Source organism: Ambystoma mexicanum, chromosome 10 (assembly GCF_040938575.1).
Source record: "Ambystoma mexicanum isolate Mex_15411 chromosome 10, UKY_AmexF1_1, whole genome shotgun sequence".
NCBI classification, from domain to species: domain Eukaryota; kingdom Metazoa; phylum Chordata; class Amphibia; order Caudata; family Ambystomatidae; genus Ambystoma; species Ambystoma mexicanum.
The window spans coordinates 21313715-21336900 of NC_090932.1; the positions used below are offsets into that span (position 1 = coordinate 21313715).

The 23186-nt window shown below is 48.1% G+C and overlaps 1 protein-coding gene across 3 annotated transcripts in view; it reads left to right on the forward strand.

The window, feature by feature from the left end:
• LOC138491108 (probable cation-transporting ATPase 13A4) overlaps nt 1-23186 on the forward strand; it is a 1567030-nt gene that overhangs the window by 1305670 nt on the left and 238174 nt on the right. For all 3 annotated transcript variants that reach the window (XM_069617430.1, XM_069617431.1, XM_069617432.1), the window contains one exon: nt 7189-7298. In XM_069617430.1, coding sequence (XP_069473531.1) covers nt 7189-7298 — 110 coding nt within the window. The remainder of the gene's footprint in view (nt 1-7188; nt 7299-23186) is intronic.

Below are 23186 nucleotides of genomic sequence, written 5' to 3' on the forward strand. Positions count from 1 at the left end.
GCCTGCAGGCTGGAAAAGCCTCACCTCATGGAATGAGGGGCTACATGGGGCATGCAGGCAGGCAAACAAGACAAGCAGATAGATATGAGTTCCCGCAGTCTAGAAAAGCCTCACCTCATGGAATGAGCGGCTACATCGGGCATGCAGGCAGGCAAATAAGACAAGCAGATGTGTGCGCCTGCAGGCTGGAAATGCCTCACCTCATGGAATGAGGGGCTACATCGGGCATGCAGGCAAACAAATAAGACAAGCAGATGTGAGTGCCTGCAGGCTGGACATGCCTCACCTCCTGGAATGAGGGGCTACATCGGGCATGCAGGCAGGCAAATAAGACAAGCAAATGTGAGTCCCTGCAGGCTGGAAATGCCTCACCTCATGAAATGAGGGGCTACATCGGGCATGCAGGCAGGCAAACAAGACAAGCAGATAGATATGAGTGCTTGCAGGCTAGAAAAGCCTCAGCTCATGGAATGAGGGGCTACATGGGGCATGCAGGCAGGCAAATAAGACAAGCAGATATGAGTGCCTGCAGGCTAGAAAAGCCTCAGCTCATGGAATGAGGGGCTACATGGGGCATGCAGGCAGGCAAATAAGACAAGCAGATATGAGCGCCTGCAGGCTGGAAAAGCTTCACCTCATGGAATGAGGGGCTACATGGGGCATGCAGGCAGGCAAACAAGACAAGCAGATAGATATGAGTTCCCGCAGTCTAGAAAAGCCTCACCTCATGGAATGAGGGGCTACATCGGGCATGCAGGCAGGCAAATAAGACAAGCAGATGTGTGCGCCTGCAGGCTGGAAATGCCTCACCTCATGGAATGAGGGGCTACATCGGGCATGCAGGCAAACAAATAAGACAAGCAGATGTGAGTGCCTGCAGGCTGGACATGCCTCACCTCCTGGAATGAGGGGCTACATCGGGCATGCAGGCAGGCAAATAAGACAAGCAGATGTGAGTCCCTGCAGGCTGGAAATGCCTCACCTCATGGAATGAGGGGCTACATCGGGCATGCAGGCAGGCAAACAAGACAAGCAGATAGATATGAGTGCTTGCAGGCTAGAAAAGCCTCACCTCATGGAATGAGGGGCTACATCAGGCATGCAGGCAGGCAAATAAGACAAGCAGATGTGTGTGCCTGCAGGCTGGAAAAGCCTCACCTCACGGAATGAGGGGCTACATCGGGCATGCAGGCAGGCAAATAAGACAAGCAGATGTGAGTGCGTGCAGGCTGGAAATGCCTCACCTCAAGGAATGAGGGGCTACATGGGGCATGCAGGCAGGCAAACAAGACAAGCAGATAGATATGAGTTCCCGCAGTCTAGAAAAGCCTCACCTCATGGAATGAGGGGCTACATCGGGTATGCAGGCAGGCAAATAAGACAAGCAGATGTGTGCGCCTGCAGGCTGGAAAAGCCTCACCTCATGGAATGAGGGGCTACATCGGGCATGCAGGCAGGCAAATAAGACAAGCAGATGTGTGTGCCTGCAGGCTGGAAAAGCCTCACCTCATGGAATGAAGGGCTACATTGGGCATGCAGGCAGGCAAACAAGACAAGCAGATAGATATGAGTGCCTGCAGGCTAGTAAAGCCTCAGCTCATGGAATGAGGGGCTACATGGGGCATGCAGGCAGGCAAATAAGACAAGCAGATATGAGCGCCTGCAGGCTGGAAAAGCCTCACCTCATGGAATGAGGGGCTACATGGGGCATGCAGGCAGGCAAACAAGACAAGCAGATAGATATGAGTTCCCGCAGTCTAGAAAAGCCTCACCTCATGGAATGAGGGGCTACATCGGGCATGCAGGCAGGCAAATAAGACAAGCAGATGTGTGCGCTTGCAGGCTGGAAATGCCTCACCTCATGGAATGAGGGGCTACATCGGGCATGCAGGCAGACAAATAAGACAAGCAGATAGATATAAGTGCCTGCAGGCTAGAAAAGCCTCAGCTCATGGAATGAGGGGCTACATGGGGCATGCAGGCAGGCAAATAAGACAAGCAGATATGAGCGCCTGCAGGCTGGAAAAGCCTCACCTCATGGAATGAGGGGCTACATGGGGCATGCAGGCAGGCAAACAAGACAAGCAGATAGATATGAGTTCCCGCAGTCTAGAAAAGCCTCACCTCATGGAATGAGGGGCTACATCGGGCATGCAGGCAGGCAAATAAGACAAGCAGATGTGTGCGCCTGCAGGCTGGAAATGCCTCACCTCATGGAATGAGGGGCTACATCGGGCATGCAGGCAAACAAATAAGACAAGCAGATGTGAGTGCCTGCAGGCTGGACATGCCTCACCTCCTGGAATGAGGGGCTACATCGGGCATGCAGGCAGGCAAATAAGACAAGCAGATGTGAGTCCCTGCAGGCTGGAAATGCCTCACCTCATGGAATGAGGGGCTACATCGGGCATGCAGGCAGGCAAACAAGACAAGCAGATAGATATGAGTGCTTGCAGGCTAGAAAAGCCTCAGCTCATGGAATGAGGGGCTACATGGGGCATGCAGGCAGGCAAATAAGACAAGCAGATATGAGTGCCTGCAGGCTAGAAAAGCCTCAGCTCATGGAATGAGGGGCTACATGGGGCATGCAGGCAGGCAAATAAGACAAGCAGATATGAGCGCCTGCAGGCTGGAAAAGCCTCACCTCATGGAATGAGGGGCTACATGGGGCATGCAGGCAGGCAAACAAGACAAGCAGATAGATATGAGTTCCTGCAGTCTAGAAAAGCCTCACCTCATGGAATGAGGGGCTACATCGGGCATGCAGGCAGGCAAATAAGACAAGCAGATATGAGCGCCTGCAGGCTGGAAATGATATGATATGGCATTTGTAATGCGCCTATACACAAGTGTTTCAAGGCGCGACGATGCAGGGAGGGGGGAACAGGGGGAGGACAGACAACGATCCTACTAGGCCAGGTGTCATTCAGACCGCGCAAGTGCAGGAGTAAGTGGAGGGGAAAAGTGCAGTACAAGGTAAATAGAATAGAAATAAATAGATAAATAAATAAATAGGGCCAGCTGGTGGCAAGTGCAAGGTAAGTGCAGACAAGTGCTGGGAAGGGGGGGCTGTAGGGATACAGAGACAGTCCCGCAGTGCAGGGGTTTCCAGGGAGGCAGTGCAGGTGGAGAGTGGCTGGGCCCAGGACCGAGGTCGGTGAGAGTGGCCAAGTTTCAGATTCAGTGCAGAATTTAGTGAAGAATTTAGCAGGGGAGAGGGAGAGAGAAAGCAGAAGCAAAGAGGAAGGTTTTGAGGTGCTTCCGGAACCGGAGATGGTTCTCCTTAAGAAAGAAATGCCTCACCTCATGGAATGAGGGGTTACATCAGGCATGCAGGCAGGCAAATAAGACAAGCGGATGTGAGTGCCTGCAGACTGGAAATGCCTCACCTCATGGAATGAGGGGCTACATCGGGCGTGCAGGCAGGCACATAAGACAAACAGATATGAGTGCCTGCAGGCTAGAAAAACCTCACCTCATGGAATGAGGGGCTACATCAGACGTGCAAGCAGGCACATAAGACAGATGTGAGCGCCTGGAGGCTGGAAATGCCTCACCTCATGGAATGAGGGGCTACATCGGGCATAGAGGTAAGCAAACAAGACAAGCAGATATGAGCGCCTGCAGGCTGGAAAAGTCTCACCTCGTGGAATGAGGGGCTACATCGGGCATGCAGGCAGGCATAGATATGAGTGCCTGCAGGCTAGAAAAGTGTCACCTCATGGAATGAGGGGCTACATGGGGCATGCAGGCAGGCAAATAAGACAAGCAGATATGAGCGCCTGCAGGCTGGAAAAGTCTCACCTCATGGGATGAGGGGCTACATCAGACGTGCAAGCAAGCAATGGAATAAGAATGCCATCGAAATAGGTGCCCAAATATTTGACGCCTCACCTTTTGGTTCTGGGGGCTACATCATATTCGCAAGTACCATAGGTAGGGTGCCATACATTTGAATGCCAGCCATAAGGGGAGGGGCTGCATTGAGTGTGAAAGGTACAGGGAGTCACATGACACAGGCAGAGCATTCTAGGCAGGCAGACACATGTGTCGCTGATATGAAGAGCAAAGAGTCAAGTGTCAATTGCTGCCAAGATAATACAGCATCGTCGGGCAGTCATGTGACACCAGGAGGCCAATAGAGTGAGAAGTGCAGCAAAAGAAGCAATAAAGCCAGGCAGGAGGCAAGGTGGACACTCAGCAGTCAGACGAGAGGGGCATGAAAGTACATAGAGCTGTGCTGCCCGAGGAAGGTGGAATCGGCAACTTATAGAGATGGAGAGCCAGGGTGCGAGTTAGTCTGAACCAGGATTGCAGACAGCAGCAGGGGACACCCCACGGCTGGAAGGGGACCGAAGCAGGGGGACTGAAGGCAGAAGACAGAGGGAGCGAGGCTTACCCGAAGCCAGAGTCAGAGTGCAAGATGAAGAGTCTGTGGCCGGCACACCGGCCAAGACCAGACAGGTGAACAGTCTTTTGCGCGCCTTCTTGGGGGCCTGCTCCGCCTGACAGCTTCCCGGGATTGGCACAGTAATTGGGATACATGGCAATGCTGCATGTTAAAATAAGGCGCAGCCATTTTCCAAAGGCACGCTGTCATACTAACACAATGCTGGTGCCCGGCAGGGCTTTTGTTTTAGGTGGAAATTCAGTCCAAGGTGTTGTTGAGGGCATTGCAGACTGTCGGCAAGGGCAAGGATGAAGATGATGGATCGCCCTTCCTGCCAACAGCCTGCGACCCTCCTTGCTGCTCGTTCCTCCTTGTGTTCAGGCCAAACAGGTGAACGGCTTGTTGTGGGCCTTTGTGAGGGCCGGCCTCGCATGCCGGCTCCTGGGATTGGCCGAGCAGATAGGATAGATTGCCAATCAAATCAGAAAAGGAAAAAGCAGTCACGGCAATTCTGCATGTTGAACAAAGGCGGCAGCCATTTTCAAAAGGCATGCTGCCATGCCACACAATGCTGGAGCCCAGCAATGCTTTTGTCTTAGGTGGAAATTCGGTTGTTGTTGAGGTGTTGTTGAGGGCATTTCAGGCTATTGGCAAGGGCATGGATGAAGATAATGGTTCGCCCTTCCAGCCCGCAGAATGCGACCCTCCTTGCTGCTCGTGCCTCGTTCCCCAGGCACAGCAAGTTTGGTACCCAACTCAGAGCATACCCATTCCAACTAGGGGCCGGGGTGCCCACTGAATGAATACCATGAACCCATAAGGAGGGGCCCAATTTAGCTCCCCAGGCACAGCGAGTTTGGCACCCAACTGAATAAATAGCCTGCATCCTACAGGGGTGTCCAGCTTAGGTCCAGAGGCACAGCAATGTTGTTACCCAACTCACCAAGGAAGAAAGATCGCTGCCGACACTTTTCTAGTTCAACCCACAAGATGAGTGCCCATTGATGTGAGCGGCCTTCCTTTTCATGTAGTTATGTACTTTTTACAGCGTTAATGCCAACCCATGTTAGCTTCAAAGCTATATATGTCAAGGAAAGTCATTAAAGAACGAGGATGGAGGACATGCAAGTGCAGAAGAAGCACAGATTGCTGCACGAATAGTTGGGCCTTTTGACCGTTGAGTTTGCGGTGCAGGTGTAGCAAACTGGACTCAAGAGGAGAGACCTGCTATGGCCATAACCTGCTGGTCTTGGAAGGAGTGAGTTAGCAAGCCGTGGCCTACCAACCGTAGGCATCTGGACAACTGATGGGTTGTCTATGCACAGCTAGCGAGGAGCCTGACTAGATGGACATGTAGGTCAAGCAAAGCTTCTAGAAATCCGTAGATTCTTTTCAATAATCAGTCAAAGGGCTTTGCGCCCCAAGATAGGTTATCTGTTTTGTTCAGAGCAAACCTGAGTACTGAACACTTTGCAGCAAGTCCAGCATAGCTGAAGTTGCAATAGTCCCCTGTCCATTAGCTCTACTAGCACAAGAGCAGTTTGTGGGGCAAGTATAAGAAAAAGCTTGACCTTTCTCAACAGTCCCAGATGGTAAAAGGCAGATACTGTGATTATTTTTTGGGTTTCTGGTTTTCAGTGTTTATGTTTGATCAATTTCACTGGTATTGGTTCGATGTTGCCACAACAATTAAAAATCTGTGTATATTAGTGTTTATACATTTTTTGCAGAGCAAAATGTAGCGCAATAGTGTTTTTAAGTTATTATGAAAAACATGTGTTTATTAACATACATAATTTTTGGTTGCCAGACATTTGGTCGAAAAAAATTGGTCGACCAGACAAATGGTCGAACCAATTTGGTCGAAAACCAAATGGTCGAATTATTTATTTTTTTGATTTTAACCCTTTTTTTTTTTTTTTGGGGGGGTCCCCCCCAACCCCCTTTTTTTTCTCTAAAAACCCCTTTTTTTACTAAACGAAAACCCGAAAAATAAATATATAAATAAAAAAGAAATTCGACCATTTGGTTTTCGACCAAATTGCGTCGACCAAATTGCAGTCGACCTGTTTTTTTTCGACCAGTTGACTGGACACCATAATTTTTTAAGTATAAATATCCTGGAAGCCCTGCATTCTCCAAGGTTGAACCCGCGGCTGATTGTATATATTAGCCTTTTGCTTCTATGCGCTGAATTTATGCAGTTCGAGTAGTGCTCTTTATCTGCCTTTCACTACTTCAGCTCTGTAAAGACTACCGGTAGCTGTTAGGCATATTCCATAGTCTGAAGATTGCCTTTCCTCCAGATGTTCGCCACTTTGGGATTGTCTTTTCTTAAGTAGTTTAGTCTGGGGGTGAACCATTTAGCTTGTTTCTGTTTTTGAGAGTGTTTGAAATGTTTCTTAGAGGAAATAAAGTCCAATACGGAAATAATCCAGTTGTGAATGTGGTGGGGTTGTGCATCCAGTGTGGTTGTTGGTCCATAGTTGGTTATGGTCATTCTAGAAGGGAGTTGATGTGTATTTCTGTCCACGGTCTGGTCATGATCTATGGCTCTTTTGGTGGCACTAAAAGTTGTGGTGTTTCGATGAATATCGTGAATGGGACAGAGATGTGATCTCCACGGTCATATGACCTGGGGCGCAGATGATGGTTGGGCTTTCATCACTGAAAAAGCATCCGGATTGTGTCTGGCTGTGTGGGTGGGACACTTAACCGTCTGTTCGAAGTGTACTGTGGCACCGCCATAAGCACCCGCCGCAAGAAGCATTGCTCATGTACTTGTCTATGCTTTGCAGGCATTGAAAATGGCGCACGCTGGGATATCCCTCTCCCAGGAGGAGGCGTCGGTAGCTTCGCCGTTCACTTCCCGAACCCCGAACATCGAGTGTGTGACCGAACTTATCAAGTAAGTCAGAGAGAGCTCATTTATCCTGGTGCAGATGCCCGATAGAGGAAAAAATGGAATGGGGAAACTGTTTAAGCAAAAACATTGTGACCCCTTCAGCAAGTGTCGAAAAAGCAAGCAAGCGATATAGCTGCATAATGTTGCATGCCCCAGAAATGTAGAAAACAAGCGTGGTTTCCTTATCTTCCGACTCATCACTTCCTAGACTCTCCCCACTGTTCACCAACAGGTTTGTTTCACCTTACCTTTTAATAGGACCCCCCCAAACCTCCAACCTCGCTAAAGAGACTCTACAGCGCTGATTTTACGTCCACGGGCCTCAAATTAAAGTGCGTGAAAAGGGGAAGACATTGGGCCTCATAACAACAGTGGCGGCACAGTGATAACGGCGCCAGTATTGCTGCCAGTGCTGTTATCACTGTACCGCCACATTATGAGTTCTGCTCGCGGGTGCCAATCTGCACACCTGGTCAGACCAGGCATGCAGAGCGGCACCCACGAGCAGAACAGGATGGTAGAACTACCATCCTCCCCATTCCCATTGAGTCCTATGGGGGCTCAAATGGGAATGGGGACGTACCGGCTCCGGGTCCAGCGAAAGGGGTATTACCGGGCCCACCGAGATGGGAATGGCCCGGTAATACCCTTTTTGCGGGACCCAGAGCCGGACCCGAGTTTGGGGTTATTAAGGGCATGGCTACCTCCAATCTCGTAATGATGCCCATTGCCTCTTCTGCACTTCCAGTGCCACCCTTTACCCACTTTACCCCCTTACCACATTTTAGAAATGCACCCTAAATGTTCATTTTTGGGGACACCTTCCTCTTGAAGCACATCAAGAAAGGCAATTGAAGACAAAGAAATGCTTAAACAAAAGTAAAGTATCTATAGGAAGGCTACAATAGAGGGTCACTCCCCATCTCAGTAGCAGGTCAACAAGGGTACCCAAACCCTTCCTCTTCCCATCCCTGCCCCGGGAACTTGGATTTGGCACACCGCTCCCCATTGTCCATTGCGGGTTGTAGGTGGCCCCCGAACCTTGTGGCGGGTCACCTCTGCATGTCATCTCCTGCACGCTCCTGCAGTAGCAGCTTCTCTGTAGGGTCTAGCTGTACCAAGACCTTGTTTCCAGAGAATGGTTTCCTTCCCCCCGGGATCCTGACCTCTCCACCTCTTGAGATCTCTCAACTCTTCCACTGACATCCCTTACCGCTGTGACATCACAAGCGTGTTCCCCCTCCTATCTCTAGCACCCGCCCTCTGCTAACCGGGTCCACTCATGCATTTCTGATCTTCATCGAGGCTTTGTGCTCCGCCTCCTCGTGGTGAAGGTGGGTGTTTTACTTCTGGAAGCTGGTGTAGGGACTGGCTGTGGGCTCCATCCAGTTCTGGTGTCTCACATGGGGCGGGCTACTTCCCCCTCTCTGGTTGTCTTGCTCCGATCTTGCCCCCAGGTGGACTCCCTTTGCCTATCCGTTCCTAAGTGTATGAGAGTGTGATAGCTGTCTGATTGCCCCTCCAGTGGCCTGTCTCTCCTTTTCTCTGTCAATTTATAAGAGATTTCTGCACATATGCCAGGAGAACCGTGTGTGCAGGTGCCGCCGGTTCTGCGGAACCACCGTTCTTCGACTCCCTTACACGAGCAGGGTGTGTGTGTGTGTGTGTGTGGTGGCTATATAACTATCCTCGGTCACATGACAGGAGCTAAGGGTGGGTGACCATAGTAAGTTCCCACAAACACCTCTATTTTAGGGAGGCACACGTCCCACTTGTTAACCTCTTTAAAAGTCCCAGAAACAGGCAGGGCACTTTGCCAGGATACATATTTAGAATGGTCTGAGATAATGTAATTTACTACCTTAAGTTTACACCCACAAAGCATTTCTTCTCAGAGTGTTTAGTAGAGTGGCCATTAACAGCCATCCAGTTCTGACATGGGTAAGGCAGCCCACGATCAAATAGGGTTCGGTGCAAGTCTGGAAGGTGCAGAAAAGAGATGGCATGAACATAGCTAAATGCTGCAAATAGTGCTGAAGAATCCAGGAGAGGGCCTGGGATCTTGCAGATTTTAGGCTGGCAGAGGAAAGGGATTGATCTGATCTGCACAGCTGTGATGGAGGAAAGAGGAGATCCAGCCCAAGGCACATTGCTGATGCCGCACGGGTTCTCTGGGAGGTCAAACAGGTGTTGTGATGGACAGCGTCAAAGCAGAGGCCAATTCCAGAGAATAAGTACATCAGGAGGAGCTCCGGCTTCAGTGGCTCAAGTTGGCAGGAACCCAGACTGACGGTCCAGGAGAAGCCACTAGATTCACCGAAGTCCCACAGCTGCATATTGGCCACCCTGTAGAGATTTGGACAATAAACAGAATGACCGCAGATGGCAATGGGAAGGCCACTCGCTACCATAGCCGAATCAGCTTGCACGCAGCCAGGGTTGAGAAATGGCCCTTGGTAGTGCTCGAGGGGCAATGAAAGACCCTTTATGTAAGTGCATTACATCTGCAGTAACATGCACTTTGCAAGTGCGCAATGATTCGCACACCAATTCACTTAGGACACCTAAAGTTTGCACATGCTGCATTTTGTACACACAAATTGACATCATTCCTGGAAAAATGACAGAAAACCTGGTGGAATCCCCTATATGGTGATAACATAGAGAGCATCTGACATTATCTGCTGAAAGTGGTGTCAAATCTTAGGGAGAATGAGCACCTTAGGGAAAATGAGAACCTTAGGGAAAATGAGCACCTTTCTGGGAAAATGAGCACCTTAGGGAAAATGAGCACCTTCCATAGAAAATGAGCACCTAGGGAAAATGAGCACCTTTCAGGCAAAATGAGCACCTTTCAGGGAAAATGAGCACCTTAGGGAAAATGAGCACCTTTCAGGGAAAATAAGCACCTTTCAGGCAAAACGAGCACCTTTCAGGGAACCTTAGCAAAGTAAGGGAAAATGAACACCTTAGGGAAAATGAGCACTTAAGGGAAAATTAGCACCTTTCAGGCAAAATGAGCACCTTTCAGCGAAAATGAGCACCTTTCAGGCAAAATGAGCACCTTTCAGGGAAAACGAGCACCTTCGGGAAAATAAGCACATTTCAGGGGAAATGAGCACCTTAGGGAATATGAACACCTTTCAGGGAAAATGGTTAAACAAATATTCAGTTTGCAGAGGGTGTTTAAAACCCCTTAATGGCGGGTAGGGGGGAATGTTTTGTTAAAGAGAAACGACTTGAAAACATGAAAATAATAGTTAATTTCATGGATAAGTCTCTGAAGAAATAGCTCAGACAGTTGTGCAGAAATGATTCTGCATTGTACGTGTTGTTTTTCTGAACTTAGAGTGGTGGTTATTTGTTTTGTGACATATTAAACACACACGTGTAATATGCATATTAAAATAAACACAGGCAATGTGCTCCTCTCGTTATCACCAGTGACATCAGTCTGTCCGTGTAATGCTCTCGACATGGTGGTGCCCAGTCATTGTGCCCTCTTGTTTTACGGCACTCTTTCGCTTCATGAGGTCTCTGCTGTATACATACTTATGTCCCTACAGTAACACACATGAATGCAACATATATAATGGTTGTGTTGAGCTATCCCTTGATAGTGCGCCGAAAAATAATGGAATGGCAAGTAGTGATGATTAATCAATTCCTGTTTATTTTTGTGATGTTAGAGCCTTTGTGGATGACACGTGTTTCGGCAGAGCTGCCTTTATCGAATCCAGGCTATATAGATAGCTCATAAGTCACTGCATAATGCATAAAGGTGCTGAAGTTCACAGGGATGAATCCCACCTGATACAAAGAAGTCCTCCGTATGTACGAGTGCGTACATACGGAGGACTTCTTTGTATCAGGTGGGATTCATCCCTGTGAACTTCAGCACCTTTATGCATTATGCAGTGACTTATGAGCTATCTATATAGCCTGGATTCGATAAAGGCAGCTCTGCCGAAACACGTGTCATCCACAAAGGCTCTAACATCACAAAAATAAACAGGAATTGATTAATCATCACTACTTGCCATTCCATTATTTTTCGGCGCACTATCAAGGGATAGCTCAACACAACCATTATATATTGTCACAAACGGAGTGGAGGGACTCTAAGTCTCCGTAGTAGCTAAACCTGGTGCGACGCAAGATCTTTAACATCACCTCAACTCTCATGGACAAACCCTTTTAATTTAACGGGGCGCGTAGGTACTGCAGCAGGTGTCATCACAAACAGTCCCTCACCAAGAATGCAATGAATGCAACATAGACACTCCTGCTTACAAATTGGATCAGTGTTCATGTAAGCAAATCTCATCTCAGGATGGCACAGCACACCATTCTACTCACATTATCATGTAGCATATTCTCGCCTGTATCCATGGCAACTAGCTTTTTGTTTGAGGATGAGCAGCCGGAACTTTATTTGAGGATGGTTGTTGCTCATCCTCAAATAAAAAGTTGGTTGCCAAGGAGACAGGCGAGAACACTGGGCAATGTCCTTCTGGGTTTGAAGCACAGTCCCCCTATATAAAGCGGGGACCCTCTTTAAGGGGAGCACGATTACGAAAACGGGTACAAATTGCTCTCTGGCTAAAAAGGACTAGCGGCTCTATTGTTATGCATGAGCCAGGAATCCTGGTAAGGACTTGTCGCACAGGGGGGTTGTGGGTGGGGGGGGCCGGAGGGAGGTTTCTTGGCAGAGTTTCGGAGATATGGTACCTTGCAGAGATGTAAATAAAGAGCTAGTTGCCATGGAGACAGCCCGGAAGATGCTATGCGATGATGTGAGTAACATGGTTTACTGTCCTATTACGTGAGAAAACTTCCAAAGGATCAAAACACTATTAAATTCCTTTCTCTGCCCAGATAATTATTTGGAATAAGAATACAGTGCAATATGGTAAACCGCCATGTGAAGAGAAATCACAAATACCCATGGCTTTGCTCTTTCGGCAGAAGATCCTTTGTGTACCTCTCTGTTCTCCACACGTGGCTAATGTCTACCTGGCACGGAGTCATCCCCTTCTGATCACCATCCCACCCAAATGATTGACTCGCTGCCTCAAATGCACGTATGCAACTACAAATATCAGGGCCTCCACTCACTCTGACGTCAGAATAACTGAAATGCACAGTGATGCTCATGGCATCTGTCACCACTCACCTGTGCCAAAGCAAAACCCCAGGAAAGGGTGAAATGCGACTTTTTCCAAATGTAGATCAGATGAGCCAAAGTGCAACCCTTTTTCGTAGAGCGCCTTCCATCCAATGTGTAGGTAATCAGCGGGCGTGAATGGCGTCATGTATATGCAGCGTTTTACGAGATACAAACCACAGTAGGCGTTGGCGGCACTACAATGTTCCAAACGCTATGTACTGTCCATGAGCACAGGCTGATGGTGTAGGAACATGTTTTCTCAGACACGTCTCAACGATTGCCTGGCTCTTGCATACACATTCAGGGCCCGATTCATGGAAATATGTGCAGAAATCTTGCAAGGGCCGCGTGCTGAGAAGGACAGTGCGCGAGCCTGCGCGCAGATTAAAACATGCGTGCCCCGCGTATTCATGGAATTGCTTGCGAAAAGTAACCGCATTCATAAATCACGCCCACACGCAAAGCATAAACAGTCAGATAAGCCACCTTTGCGTGCACCCCCGGGCGCGAATACATACACCATTCAAAGACTTTGTGGGGTCCCCCGCAAGCAGGCCTGCATCTAAGGGGACCCAGTGCAGGGTCCCCAGTAACTGTTCCCGGCAGCCTTACAACCTGCATATAAAAAATCGTAACTCGGTCTAAACTTGGAAAATCTGTGTGCTAACCCCCGTAAACCGTTCCTGCACCCCGATAAAATGCTTACGCGCACCCTTGAGTAAGTTTGGGTTGCGTACATGCATCCAGAAATCTGACATGCAACCGCACCCCTGTGCTGCAAATCCTACGCGCAAGTGTACTTACACCTGCCTTCAGGTGGCGGATCGTATGAAGGACTTGCATTGCCATTTCCCAGCTGAGAGGTTGTGCGATCGAATCCATGAACATGTCTCTTGCTGCGCAGTTGTGGGCGTGCGAGGCAATGCCTGTAGGCCGTCTCTCGGAATGCTCCTTTTTGAGCAAGCTCTTCCCCATTTTTGGTGTTCCGCCCTCTGCACAAGCCATGCCCATGCTCTGTGTGGAGTCTCGCGCAAGGCCCTCGATGGTTTGCAGAGACATGTCGAGCATGTGCGAGCTCGACGCAAGTCCAGGAAAAAAAAGCGCATTAGATTTCATGAATCGATGAACGGGGATTTGTGTGCAGAATAGCACCCAAGTTAGAGTACACAAAAAGGTGTTCCTGTGTACGAAATTAGTTAACTTTGCAAGTACAATTTATGCTATTTAGATGTTGCCTTAAGTAGCGACTTAATCACATATTTGTACAGATCTACGGTACTTGTATATATATTGTAACATAAGCCCTGTGAGTGTTCAGGGTCTCAGTGATGCCAAAATAGAAAAAAAAGAAAAGAAAAAGTAAATAGAGTGTACAACAAATTGTTTTTTACATTTTTTTAGTGCAAAAGCAAATTGTCTGAAATTCATGAAATAGACATTCCGGCTTAATATAGCGCCGATAAAGCAAAAAGTGATACAAAAGCTAAATAAATTAGAGAAACTTGCTATCATTTCAACAATTAAACAGTGATTGTGAAAAAATCTAAATGTAAATTTGAACATAATAATATGGGGAATAGCTAGCAACAGAGAAAATATTGTTGTGAGGAAATACAAACAGTAAGTACGAAAACAGTTTCAACATGAAATGGAAAAGCACATCCAATGTAACTTGAAACAATATTAGTCCCAAGAAGGATCTATGTGTTTGCAAAACAGAAAACACAGCTGAATTGGCTGACTGTCCCTGGCTAATCAGTGAAGTTAAGCCATCATCACGTGCATACTGACACAATAAAAATCAATTGCAACTTATTGTGGACATCAATGCATCATTATAACCATGAATAAGTAATTCCAAAAGTCCTGGTTAGAAGATACTAGTTTAAGGCCGATGTAGAGGACCCAAGTACCATATTTTCTGCGCAATTAATTCCATGAATCAGGCCATCAGTTCTCTCATCTGAATAGGCCAGGTTATGAAATTCCAATACGGCACTCCCGAGTGAGTGTGAGCAAAAGACCAGTCAGTAGCCAAATGTCGGCCGAAGCTGCTGATGACCTTGTCTTTGCAAGGCAATAACATGTGGTTACATAACAGGCCCATTAAAAGTCCCGCCTGGTTGATCTCAGAACTGGTCTAATTAAGCAATAGAATCCGAGCGTCGGGGGCATTACCAAAGGCCCCGGGGCATTACCAGAGTCAGTAATGCCCCTGACGCGAGGGTTCTATTTCTATTAGTACCCCGGCCCACAAAAATTGCATGACCGGGGCACTAAAAGGTTTTTTTTTTGTCCCGAAACGCTGCAGCGTTTCAGGCGCTGCGGCATTTCGGGAGAAAAAAAAAAAAGAAAATGGCCGCTGCCATGGAAAGGGAAAACGGAGTCCGTTTTCCCTTTCCATGGCGGCCATCGGGAGCAGACGCCCCAGCGCGTCCGCTCCCGAAAAAGAATCACAAAGAAGATAAGTGGGGTTGGGAGGGCGGGAGTGGGATTGGGGGAAGAGGGAACAAAATAAAAAATAACATACCTGCATCCCAGGCGGGGGACGAGGGAATCCCCTAGCCGTGTGGAGGTGCAGAGCGGGGATGGCCCTGCTCCGAGTCTCCACACGGCTGGAGGCTTCCCTCGTCCCCCGCCGGGGACGCAGGACCAAGAAGGTAAGTTGGGGGGGGGGGGTGGGAGGGCAGGAAGGGAATAAAAAAAAAATACATTAAAAAAAAAGACTTACCCGAGTCCCCAGCGGGGGGCGAAGGCAGCTTCTGAACCGCGGGGAGGCTCAGAGCGGGGATGGCCCCGCTTCGAGCCTCCTCATTGGCTGAGGGGTTACCATGCCCCCTGCCCGGGACAAAGGCCATGGAATCCCGACAGAGGGATTCCCGGCCGGGTAGGGACCTGGCGAGAGCCAATCAGAATGCTTGTTGCATTCAGATTGTCTCTCGCCGGGTTACTAATGTAAGTTAGTTAATGCATCTTGATGGTGAGGCATGAGCCTATAGCGGATCAGGTGGTTACCTCCGTCCCCATCTGTCACAATTTGCAGTGACTACTTTTGGTAGTCAGTGCAAATCGTCGCGGCAAATTATAGAGTTTTCATACAGAACGAGGGAGACAGTAAAAAACGGAGAAGCGCGTTTGGCCTGTTTTTTAAAAAAAAACTCCACCTTACAGACTAATGACAAACGCTTTAGAGCTGGGGACGGAGGTAAGCGCCTGATCCACAAAAGCAGATTAATGATGGAGCTACGCCCATGACAGATGCAAATAAGTCCTGAAGAAGATGAACCCACTTTCATTGGTCATCGAAACCGGTCGACCCAACGATCATGAGACCTATCATGATTAAGATGATGTTCTTTTGAGATAGACTGAACACGTCATATAACCACTTCCCTGGAAGGATTTTGGCTTCTAGGCGATCCCATATCTTTGTTTTTTTTTATATTCTGGAGCAAGGTGTGATGTTTGGAAGATATCCACCCAGTTGGTGATTAAACACATAGGAAGTCCCGGTGGGAGTAGTCTTGCACATTACACAGGAGAGATAGGATCTAATGTGAACTGTCTCAATTTACACTTGCTGTGGTTGAAATCTTTATTGAGTGTGATTCATTAAAGTGAATAATTGTTGGTGAGGAAACGTATCTCCTGCTATCGCTATTAGGTAGGCGGCGCACCACCGGCCACCTAGGGGGAGCTTGCCCTGACAGGGTTAGGGTGTGCTTCTCATGAGGGACAGTCTATGTGCTTTGTGATATTAGTATGAATTTGAAAATCATTGTATATAACATGAATACTACAGCGCCTGTTCTTCTGTGTTACAAAAAATGTCACGGTTTGACACATTTTTGTGTACCGCTGCTTGCATTGAGGCGAAACGTGTTCTCCCATGCGCTAGCTTGTGCTGTTCTTCCCTTTCTTGCTCTCATTAGGGTGCTCAAGGGAAAGTGGGGTCTGCCCCCAGAAAGGGTCTTCAGCCGTGTCTGCACGTGTTTGGAGGATTGACAGAAACTTGACATATTTTGTTCTTGTGAGGCAGTGCGTCTGTGGTTCACATGTCCTGACTACTTGAACAGCAGTTATGTGGTGAGGTGAGACATTTTCGGCTAAACCCAATCTTCTATTTTCAAGGTGCACTCCTCTGTCTGGATAGCTTTTACCACCTTTGTAAGGACCCGTAGGAATGTAAATAGCAGGTGATCTGGTCTCGTTAGACAATTTAAACAATTGTGTAGGTTTGGGACATGTTTGGTGTACCCTACAGTAGTTTACTTGGAATCGTAGCATCGCATTGCGATTGCTGAGGAACTTTAGTTACACTTCGTATTTTACTGAGAATACGTAGATCCTCAAGTTGGCGCGAGAGGAATGGACGGATTTAGTCACGGACACTGGCTCGCTCGGCAACGCCATTGGATAGTGGCTTGAACAGGTTTGAGAAATGCAGAGTCCACCCCCAGATTGACAGAACGTCTTTGCGGACTGCTCCATTAAAGGCCGACCTGTTTTGTCAACATAGTATGTGCGGGTACTGCCACAGCTGAGGGCTACAGATCCTTTGAGGGAACTGCAATCCACCTGTGTGGTATGAAAGCCGCCATGGAGTTCACCATCTGTGGCGTCATTCAGGTCAGCACCGGATACAGGTATCAGGTCCCGACAGGCCCCCAGAGGAAAAAGCCACTCAGCTGCTCAGCCACCAATTGTCCTCACTGGAACTCCCCCCACCTTCAGTCCTCGAGAACCCAATTGCTACTCCAAGGAAACCACCAATGACATCAGTGGGCACCTCTAATAACTATACCAAATGGGAACTCGTAACACATATGCATATAACACATACCCCCCCATGTATAAGTGAAACACGGAAGAGGAATGAGTAACGAGGTTGTTCACGGCTCACTCCTTTGTCAACTATTTGAGGTCCTCAATTAAGACTCCCCTTTGCTGACAAATCCCACTCCTTTCAGGTGACAAAGTCCACGACCTGCTCCCCTTCTTCCCGGAGACAGTTCAAATACTCATGAGCAGCCTTCATTTTAGCATTTCCCCCTCCCCATCCTCTACTATAGCTTCTGGCCTTCCCAACTTTCCTTTCTGATCCTACCCAATCACAGTGGGCATACCTAGTGTTGGTGTGAAGGATCTCAATGGAGTCACCCCTCTTCTGGAGTTGCATGCCAGCATGTTCACCTATATGCTAGGCCTATTCACTTCTATGTCAGCACATGCTTTATTTGTTTCATTCCTCTCCTACTTCCCTGAGAGTGAAGGAGATATCCTTCATACTGTTGCATGCTTCCCTTTCTCCACTTATCTCCCACTCCCACATTAAAGCAACAGTGGGAAAAGTGTCTTTGTAGTTGCAGTTTCTGCACTCCACACATAACCATTCACACTTGCATGCATAAGCCAGGTGAAAGGCACTACAGCACCTATAGTATCGCTGCACGTACCTTTAATCCATGCACTCTGAAAACCTGTCCAAGTAAACAACAGCAGTCTGTCAGTTGCTGTTCTGACAGGTCCGTTGCAATGTGGACACCTTCAACTGACCCATCTGTGGCTTCAGTGTGCAGGATGTCTGGGAGGGGATCAGTCTCCTCAGTCTCTCCGTCAGTCACTAATGCCATGATGAAGCCACCCCCGCCATAGTTTTTAGACCTTTGACGTGAAAGACTCTGCGCATCTGTTTAGGTCTGAAGGGCACTCAGTTTGACAGGCTCCATCATCCACACCCACTGGCCTGGAGATTAGACTGTCACTGTGGCCTTCTGGTCGTACCAGTACTTTATCAGCTCCTGACTGGCCTTTAGGTTTTTCTTCAACTCTTCCATGCAATTTGCCATTCTAAACTGAAGGCCAAGCACATAGTCCACCACATCTCACGTAGGGGATGAGGGTTTGCCCTACCCTCCCCTTTTCACTAGACTGAGGTGACATCGTACAGGGTTTCCAACGAGAAGCTTAAAGGGGCTAAACCCTACTCCATTTTGTGGCACCTCCCTGTATGATAACAGAAGGCATGGAAATAGAATATCTCATATTCTCCTCAGGTGCTGTTCCAAGCCACCTATCATGCCTTTCAGGGTCTGGTTGAACCGCTCAACAAGCCCATTTCTTTGTGAATGGAAGGTTGTAGAGAACCGGTAGGTGACTCCACACTCTTCCCACATAGCCTTCATATACTCGGATATGAAGTTTGATTCCCTGTCGAAAAAACTTCCTTGTAGAATACCAACAATGGGAGAATATCCCATTCAGAGCCTTCGCAACCACGGGGGCTTCGATGCTCCTCAGAGGGACGGCCTCAGGGTACCTTGTGGCGTGGTCTACCACCACCAAGATGTATCTGTGCCCTAAGCTGGTTTGCAGATCCAAAGGACCCCAAAATACCCACGCCTATTCTCTCGAAAGGCTACACAAACAAAGGTAGTGGAATTAAGGGAGCCTTTGTGGCACCACTCCACTTGCCAGAAGCTTGACAAGTTGGGCAGGACCAAACAAATTCTTTAACTTTTATGTCGAACTGCGGCAAGTACAGGTAAGCAGACAACTGGTCCAATGTCTTAGTAGCTCCCAAGTGACCAGCTAAAGGAATTTTGTGAGCCAAATACAAAAAGAGATTTCTGTGGCATTGGGGAATCACCAACCTTCTGGTGCTCTCGCCCTCAGAGTCCTTTGGCTCACTGTACAGGAGTCCATCCTCCCAGTACACTTTGAACAGTCCAGAGGCCTTGCCGTTAGCCTGCTCCTCCACCTGCTTCTGCAGGCCCACCCGAGTGTGACTATCTTTCTGGGCTTTAAATATGCCAGTTTGAGCTGGGCCCCTAGCAGATGCAAATCCATCCAGCGTGGGCAGACCCTTCAGATATGTGCTCACCTGCACCTCCACCTTGCATTCCTGCATTGCACCAGGAAACTCTGAAGCCACTGAGTCCCATGCTACCAAAGTAGGGTCCTCAGTGGCTACTGGCACCTCTCCCGTAGGTGTAGGCAACTCAGAAGTCTTTGGAACTGGACTAGGGGCTACCAGCCATGCTGGTCCCTCAAACAAGACCTCTGGAAGCACACCAGGCCTTAAGGCTCTGAGAGTGTTCAATTTGGCACCCTCTTTCGCCCTCAATCCACTGCAACTATCTCGGGATCGGACATGGGACAGGGATGGAGTTTTTCACCGCTACACAGTGCTAGGTCATTTCACCTTGCCAGACAAACTCTACTGTCACCAAACGGCACTTACTCTTTCCTTTCCAGTTTTGTGTCCATTGATATGCACATGTTCTAAATAGAGTTGAGTATTATTGGGAACTGGGATCTCTTCTTGAGCCTGGTACTGCTCCCACTCAGTGTAAACAATCCACATTTGGCCACTCCTTGGCCTAGTGAAAAATCCTCCTCTAGGAGGCCCACACTAATGATGGCCTCCTCCACGAGGCCAATCGATCACTATGGCTTGCTTGGGTAAGCCCCTGCAAGCAGCATCCCTTCTCCTATGGCCCAGCTCCTTACACACAAAGCAATTTTTGGGTTGTGAGAACGCAGGTGTCCCATTGTTTGGGGTACCTGTGCTCTTCTTTTTGGGGTGTTCAGCTCAACGAAAGTTTTGGGATTTCCTTTCATTCTTTTGGGGACCTGTCTTCTAAGAGGATTGGGTTGGACCTGTGTCCCTACCATCCTTGTTCATATTTCTGTGCAAAGGTTTCTCTTCTTCTTTCGATGTGCTCGCCTGCGCCTTTTTCTGGACTCGAGTACTCACAGACCTGTCGGCAGCCTTCGTCATCTCCGTACGGTCTGTGATAGTCCAGATGCTGGTGTAGGTCAACCTCACAATTCTCCAATACATGCAAACACGCAATCAAATTGTACATACCTTTAAATGTGTCTACTTTGTTAGCAGCCACCCACCCGCTCAGATATTTCAATGACAAGTGTGTGAACGCTTCAAATGTCTGCCCACTTTTCTTTCTGAGCTCTCAGAAGCGCTTGAGATACTGTTCAGGAATTTTACAGAACTTCCCGAGGAGGGCAGCCTTCATGCTGTCATAAATGGGCCTTTCCTCTGGAATTAACTGAATCATTGTATCAGTCCCTGGTGTCGGTAAGCGACTCATCAGGGCTGCACCCCACAGTACCTCGCCCACCTCCTATAATTGAAAATCAAGCTTGAGCACTTCAAACTAGTCAAAAATACCCTTCCCCACCTCGTAAACCTGCACTAAACCTTTGTAGATTTGGCACAGATTTTATCCCGGGCACCGCGGTGTGAGCCGCTACCGTTGGTGGTGGATCTGTTGGCCTTCTTCTTCTCCTCAAGTGCCAGTCTTTGCAGCTCTATGGCGGCCCTGTACTGGTCCATTGCGACTTTGTCCCACTTTTATTTTTCCTCCAGCGCTAGTCTCCTCTCCTCCAACAGGACCTTTCTATCCACTACATCGTTAACAGCCGGGACAATTACTGGGCCACTTAGAGACTGTGTGGAGACCTTGGACCTGCGGGATGCTGCACTAGCCCCTGACTTCTGTGACACTCTAGAGTGTTGAGAAACCATGCTTGCCCCCCAAAGGGATGGTCGGTGAGAATCACTACGCAGTCTTCTTCATCATTTTCCACTACCCCTTCTGTAAGGTCTTCTTCATTCGGCTACACAGGGTTTAACCCGTCCCCTGGGGTCTTCTCCCCAACCACCCTTGCTTCTACACAAGCTTGTCCTCTCTCTTGACATAAGACGCGCAGGAAGTCCTTGCTCATGCCTTTCACAGTCTCTATGTCAAGATCCATGATTGTTTAACAGTAGCTAGCAGTGTCTAAATGTTGCCTGCAAAAGTATTTTTATCTTTGGGTGACTACCTTGTGTGCAAGGCTTCAATTCGATTCAACGGCTTGCCATCAATGTGACAAATCAACTTCCGGGGCACCAGTTGTCCAGGAATGAATATCGGTTTCTCAACCATCAATCAGCCGCACACCTCTAACACACTAGAAGGAATCCTAACAGATTGGAAATACAATCAAATTATAAACCTCCTTCTCCTATTTTGGTAACATGGATGGAACGGTAGGCTTGTCTCCGAAAGGTTGTGGATCGTTAGGTATTTGCAACACAGCGAAAATACAATTATTAGCCAATGATAAAAGGGACTATCCAGTCATGGTTGTATAAAAATATCTACTTTATTATTATCACAACAGACATCACACTACAAAATACAACCCACACTGTCAAGCAATGCAGAGGACAGGCAGTTTCAAAGTAGGAAAAGGGATGCACTCTGAATACTGACAGGAGGGTAGTAGGTATAGTAATTAATCAAAATAAATGAAGGATACTTGGTTTCAACACAAAGGGAGCAATGGGTCATAAAATGTCACTAGTGGCCTTCGGAGAAGGACCAGGCAAACAGGACCACAATGTACTTTGTGCTGCAGGAGTTCTTGCTGCTCAACAGGGTCAACTCGGTTTCAGGACACATTGCAGCTTCTGTGACAGAGTTTAAGATGGGAGACAACTGCAGGTATCAGGCAGCAGGCAGTTCGGCAAGCAAAGCTGGACGGACGGCTGGTTGTGGGTCAGCAATCGTTGTCCCAGTGCTGGTTGGCGGTTCTGAAGCACTGGTCAAGGCGGTTCGGACGGCTTTAGTGACTGCAGCATAACAACAGTCAGCAGTGCAGTCGGTTGCAGCTCAAGGGCATCAACTGGGTGGAAAATGTCTTTAAGGCGGATGTTGGTAGATCATTGTCGATGCACTCCTCCTAGCTTATTTACCGAGCGTGTGTTACTCTAATAGTTGATACAGTACAGTGCTTAGTGATTATGATGAGTCAGTTTGTGTGTTGCAGGTTACAGAGGCAGGTAGATTCTAGTCATTGGTGCAGTACAGTACAGGTGCAGTGCAGTAATCTGTGGTGCAGTTGCTGTAGGAGTGAGTGGGCCAAGAGGTTATTTCAGTAGTTCCAGAGTGAAGAGCCATGTGTTTACGGAAGGTTGAGTGACATGAAGTAGTGGGATACTGTGATGAGGAAAAGCAAGGAGGTGGTTGTGTTGGTCTGTGATAAGTAAAAGTGAATTGTTGGTGGTGGGGTTCTGTGATGAGGAAGAGTGATGTGATGGTAATGGGTTACTGTGATGAGGAAGAAGGACAGCAGTAGTGGGGTACTGTGATGAGGAATAGTGACGTGTGGGTAGTGGGTGGACTGTGGCGAGGTTGAGTGACATGGTGGCTGTTAGGGTACTGTAATGAGAAAGAGTGAGCTGGTGGGAGTGCGTCAGCTACCGAGCCGCAACAGGCCATCATGGAAAGGAAGACAGGACTACACGTAGTCCCTTCTCCCTTTCCTTGGTGGCCATTTTATTTGTTCTCCTGTTTCAATTAATTTTGAAAGGCCGGCAATTTTTTGGGACATTTTATTTTTTTGTTCTGAAACGCAGGAGCGTTTTCGGAACTGAAAATAATGCTCTTAGTACCCCGGTCTTGCGGGCAGGGGTACTAATAGCAATAAGCCCCTCAACATGGGGGTATTACAGGTCGGACCGATAACTATGGGCCCCAGGGATTTACCTGACTAAGTAATGCCCCCATATCTCAGGGCTTATTGCTTAAAAAAATGATTTGTTCGTATGCATATAATTTTGTTAATTATATAATAATATATTACGTTTTTTGATTTCTGGGTGAGTTAAGGTTACCATGATTTAGGAATTTAATTTAATATTTTAATAA